The sequence below is a fragment of the Gobio gobio genome, assembly GCF_949357685.1.
Source record: "Gobio gobio genome assembly, chromosome: 4".
Classification (NCBI taxonomy): domain Eukaryota; kingdom Metazoa; phylum Chordata; class Actinopteri; order Cypriniformes; family Gobionidae; genus Gobio; species Gobio gobio.
Genome location: NC_137100.1, coordinates 38,704,027 through 38,710,026, shown reverse-complemented (window position 1 = coordinate 38,710,026; position 6,000 = coordinate 38,704,027). Strand labels below are relative to the sequence as shown.

At 39.0% G+C, this 6,000-nt stretch overlaps 1 protein-coding gene across 1 annotated transcript in view; it reads right to left on the bottom strand.

Moving 5' to 3' along the window:
- Positions 1-783: 783 nt before the first annotated feature.
- fibcd1b (fibrinogen C domain containing 1b) overlaps positions 784-6,000 on the bottom strand; it is a gene marked incomplete at both ends in the record, with an annotated part of 171,726 nt that continues 166,509 nt past the window's right edge. Inside the window, one exon of the mRNA XM_079815763.1 lies at positions 784-1,052. Within this exon, the coding sequence (XP_079671889.1) occupies positions 784-1,052 (269 nt within the window). The remainder of the gene's footprint in view (positions 1,053-6,000) is intronic.

The window sequence follows — 6,000 nt, the reverse complement described above, 5'->3', positions numbered from 1 at the left end:
AAGCACACATAAACATCCTCCATCTGCGTATGTGTGAGATGAAGAGCCTTGCTGATGATCACTTGGCAATGGCGATCAGACAAAGTGGCCAATATGCTCGTTAATGGCCTGTCAGACGAGACAAACTCCCACCGAAATCTTTGCACTCCTCTCCTCCCAGACCGCCTCTCTCTCTCATTTCCTTCCCATCTTCCACACTTTCATCTTTTAACCTCTTTCTTCAAGCATGAAAACTTCGATTTGGTCTTTGCGTGTGTGTTTGGTGTACTTGTGCGTTTAAACAATACAGGGGAGAATGGAAACGGGAACCATTCCAACATTTCATTGTTGTGCTTAGTCCTCTATTAATTATTTATCTAACCAGTAGCAACTTGATTCAGTGTCATTTTTACCAGAACCGAAATATGACACTGAAGAGTAGTTGAGTCATTGCAGGGTTGAGCCTAGATCTGACAGCTGGGGTGTGAAGAAACTTCAAGGCCTGATGATGAAGAGATTGTTACATGGAGGGCAGGACTTACAGCACAGCCACACAACGTGTGACTTTTCAGCCAAATGAATAAACAGGACAACAGAAAGCGCTCTTTCAGATCAGAAACAACAACTGTCCTTGTTGTTATCCACATCGTACATCCCATTTTAAGTCTTTTAAATATTCATTTATATATATATATATATATATATATATATATATATATATATATATATATATATATATATATATATATATATATTCCTTTTTTTTACTCCCTCACATTCATTTAAATACTACTTTTTGCATGTTTACTTGCTCTCTCGCTCTTCGCGTGTTGGCCGAATCTTCATTTCTGTGAATTTTAGCGAGTACTGCCACCCGGTCCAGGACGACCACTCGATCCCATCGGCGTAAGAGGTGTGCTGTCCGCGCAGGTATTGGCCATTCAGGTTGGAGGTGTGGCAGTTGCGGTACCACCAGGCACCGTGGTAGAACGAAGCGCAGTTGTTCTCTGAATGATCGTTGTCTCTGTCTTTCGTCGTGAACTTCATTCCGTTATGCTTTAGCAACGAATCTCCTTTATATAGGCCCATGTAAAAAAGAAGGGAAAAGAGGAGAAAGACGATTACACTTTTGTTCAAAAGCTTGGGGTCAGTAATATTTTTTTTAATATATTTTTAATCAGCAAGGACACATAAAACGGATCAAAAGTGACAGTAAAGACATTTATAATAAAAACAAATTTAAAAAAAGATTTCTATTTCAAATAAATGTTCATTTGAACTTTCTGTTCATCAAAGATTCCTGGAAAAAAATGTATCATGGTTTCCACAAAAATATTAAGCAGTACAACTGTTTTCAACATTTATAATAAAAAGACATATTGTATATTTAAGTTGCAACAGAGCTGACTTGTGTTGTTCTAGAAATAATGCTGTGAAACTCATCACAGAAAGCCATTTCACACAAATGACTCCAGACACCTAGGAACACGAGACGAGTTAGCATACAAAAGCAAACTCCTCATCTCTGTGGCCCAGATGAAAGCATTTTCAGCATTTTATCTCATTTCGATGTGATTTATGCACATAGAGTTATAATCTTTATCATTATTTTTTTCCTTTCTCTATCCCTCACACTGATTTCCTTATCCTTCAAGACATCTTTTTGCATCACTTAAAAAAGTAACGATGACTGAGTTGAATCATTCTATTGGTCTCATCAGTGACTTTTTGGTAATCCTCTTTCAAGAACACACACACACACACACACACTACTCCATAATTATATAAACAAATGTGTTATGCTGTGTTTTTTTTTTTTTTTAAGTGGTCTCAAATAGTTTGGTGGAACGACACACACTCAAAGCTGTCTGGAACTATAGAGCTGTCTGAAGTAGATTGGCTGTTGACATGAGAAGTAGACACATAGTACACACTTCCTTCCTGTAATATAAATATAATCTACTGTAGATATTTCCATACATAAAGACCCATTTATATCAAATAGTTGGCTTGATATTGTAAAGGAATTATGTTTTAATGCAATAATTGGTAACACTTTACAATAAGGTTGTATTAGTTAACATTAGTTAATGCATTAGTTGACATGAACTAACCATGAATAACACCTTTGTTCAGCATTAGTTAATCTGTGTTAACGTTATTTAATAAAAATACAGCTGTTCATGGTTTGTTCATGTTAATTTACAGTGCATTAACTAATGTTAGCAAGATTTTAATAATGCATTAATAAATGGCAGTGGCGGCTGGTCAATAGAGGGAGCTGGGGCGCCGCCCCATCAAAATTCCAGAAATATACATGTATAAAAAATAAAATAGTTTACTCATACGATGTGCTGGCTGTTAGTAAGAGCCTCAGCATTTAATAAAAACTGGCTTTGATGGGTTAACTATTTTATATGTTCTTCAATATGTTTAATGCGGTTTCATGCGTGAGGGACGCCAGACAAATGGATGTCTATCTGAGTCTAAAAATATACTGGCAGCATGTGACCTGAAGCTGGTCTCTAATTGGTTCTTAAAGATCCTCCTCCGGACGCAGGTCATTGCATCCCTGGCGAATCAGAAATGGATGCGTGTTATTTTATCCAATCTGAATGGTTCTCGTCACCTGTCATTCAACTTTACACTCTTGGCCACTAAAGCGAAAGTGTGCGGGCGACACAGTCACTCCGACTCCGCCAAAACCTTATTAGAATAATAACTTTCGTAGAGATGGCAGCAGTTAAACCAAATTCTTTGACAAGGCGTTCGTTGGAAGCAAAAATAATGATAAAGGATCCCGAACCTGACCAACGCGATTTACAAATCCAGCAGCAGTCCAGTGACAGGACGCAGCTGCACTAGGAGTTTCACACGCTTGTTATTAGAAACGTAGGTGGCTGGCTGGATGTGTTGTTAGCAATGCCCTTTCAGGGCTCCAGACTGCGACTAAAACGGTCGACCGTTATTTTTGCTGAGATCGCCATTGGCGACCAGTCTTGTTGTGTGTTGACGTAATAAAATGAGATGACGCGCAGCAAAGTTACAGAGGAAAAAAACTTGCTGAGTCAGAGCGCCAAAATACGCGTCAGAAACGGATGTCAAAACGGAAAATATAATGCTTTTTCAAAGCCCTCATCTCTATCAAGCAACAACACTGACGGCTGTGCCAGCCGGAGAGAGATAGAAAGTGACAGAGACGTGTCAATGAATGAATATCCAAGTACCCTACTCTACTTGTAAAAGTGCAGGAAGGCTGTGTGGACGCCAACTAATCAGTAACAATTCTTGTTTTTAATTGATACTGATACTTATTCTCAATATATTTTACTCTTATTAAACTTTTCTGTTACTGCCTTAACTTCACAGGAATACGCAAAACGCATCACCGCCCTGCTCGACGGGCTATTTTAAATAGTGAACAAAAATTCCTTTCTTGCTTTGCATTGTTGACTCTCTTAACTTGTTGTCTGAAGGAAAAATAAGATCACGGATGTTTTTGATCATGCTTATTTGTCCGCAGTGAAGTTTAGCGGATGTATGCGTGTGCGTGGATATTTTTGAGTGTGTTTGAGATGAGCGGATCATAACATTGTAAATAATTACGGGTGGATGAGAGATAAATAATTAATGTGTTGATATTATTAAAGACACAGAACTCTCATTTCACTGTAAAACGCAACAAACGTACGCACTCTTTCACTTTCAAAACCAGAGTCTGTTCAGGGAAAACAAATCAAGGATAAGATATGCTTAGAGCACCTCCTAGTGGACAGTATATATAACGCAAAGGAAAAATCCTACATGAGATATTGCTTAAACATGTAACAGTTTTACCTAAAAAATATACACTAACTTAATAGAAATGATTCTGATAAGAATTGCCCAACATAGTGATTGGAAATATCAACATGTTTAAAACTTTTTTCTTCAGGTTCTAATTTGCCAAATTTACCAAATTAACAAAAGGAAGGAAATAAAGTAAAGTAAAATGTGGGAGCGTTTTAGTGAAGTAGTTTAACAAGACAAATCAAGTGTTGGGTAGCCTATGTGATGTGTAACAGCTGTGAAGCGCTCTATGTATATAACAATAAATTAATAAATCCTATAGTGGAGAAAACTGCGAAAATCGCTCTGTGTGTGTGTGTGGTGTTGTTAAAATGTTAAGAGGCGCATAGATTTAAGTTGTTGCAGTTCTACACAGGCAAAAAAAGACAAAAAAAATATGTTTTACTTAACCTGTTGTCTTAATGAGAAAGAATGGAAGAAGCCAAAAATGAAATTCAGCACCGCCCAAATAATTGCACATGAAAAATTAAAATGCGTTTATTCTTTTGTGACATTCTTAAGTTTTTCCCTTATAGGAGCCAATGGCTCCTTAATTGATATTTTTGTCTGGAGCCCTGCCTTTATTGCTTTCCCTGTGTTTTATTTCTAAGTGTGGGTACTGAAGTTTTGTGGACAACAACGGGGCTAAGAGACCTCAAATATCTAACTGAAAAATGCAAACGTCATGACACTACTGAGATGACTGACTTTAATCAGAGAGTCATTGAGAAATTTGCTGGCCAGAAAGAAAGGAGAGCAAAATGTATGTTCAAGTAGTCAACATGCTTTTTTATTCTTTTGTTTTTCCTTTCCTCATTAAATTATATGTGGGAAATGAATGTGTAAAAAGATAAAAGTGAAGACACTGTTTTCTCTTTAATGCTTGAATTTAGTCAACATGCATCTTGATACTGCAACCCCCCCCCCCTCCCCGCGCGAAAAAAATAACCCCCCCGAAATAATTATCACCAGCCGCCACTGGTAAATGGTGAAATTTAACATTAACAAAGATAAATAAATGCTTTAAAAGTGCCGTTCATTATCAGTTCATGTTAACTAATGTAGTTAACTAATTAACCTTATTGTAAAGTGTTACCCAATAATTTGCTAAATTCAATGACTTTTATATTGGGTAAGGGGTGAGGTGTCTAAGTCGCAACATCTAGCTACTGGGGTGCTTCAGAGCTCAGTGCTTGGACCACTTCTCTTCTCCATCTACATCTCACTAAGATCTACTAAGATCTGTTATTCAGAAACATGGCTTTACCTGATGACACACAACTCTACCTCTCATTCCAGCTAGATGATCCAACGGTAGCTGCTCACATGACTGCCTTATAAACATTTCTTGCTGGATGAAGGACCATCACCTTTAACTCAACCTCGCAAAGACAGAACTGCTTGTGGTCTCAGCCAACCCAACCCAACTCTTCATCACAACTTCTCCATTCAGCTTGTGTGGTTCATCAACCATAACTCCATCCAGAACAGCCAGGAACTTTGAAGCTGTGATTAATGATTAATTCAACTTTACAGACCACATTGCTAGAACATTGCCCGGTCCTGCAGATTTGCCTTATACAACATAAGGAGGATCAGGCCCTTTCTATCCGAGCATGTTACACAACTCCTTGTCCAAACTCTTGCTCTATCCAGACTGGACTGTTGTAATGCTCTCTTAGCATCCCTATACCTAAACTCACTACTTCTGACCTATGTGTCCTTCAGAAGCATGCGTTCTGCAAATTAACAATAACAGTAACAGCCATCCCAAAGAGGCAGAAAACGTCTCGGTTACGTATGGTAACCCTCGTTCCCTGAAGGAGGGAACGGAGACGTACGTCGGTATTACAACGAATTGGGATCACTTTAGAGAGCCCCTATCAGCTTCGAGATTTAGAGAACAGGCCAATGGGCCATTGGCGTGCGAGATTTGCATCTCGCGCTCCGCCCCGCGCCGCGGGTATAAACAGAAAGCGAGAGCATCGCACTGACGTTTTTCACTGAGGAGCCGAACTAGTGAATCGGCCATGCAGTGATGGTAAGGAACTGTGGCGACGGGACGTACGTCTCCGTTCCCTCCTTCAGGGAACGAGGGTTACCATACGTAACCGAGACGTTCCCTTTCAGTCGGTCACTACGACGTACGTCGGTATTACAGACGAATTGGGATCCCTATGGAAAACACCACAG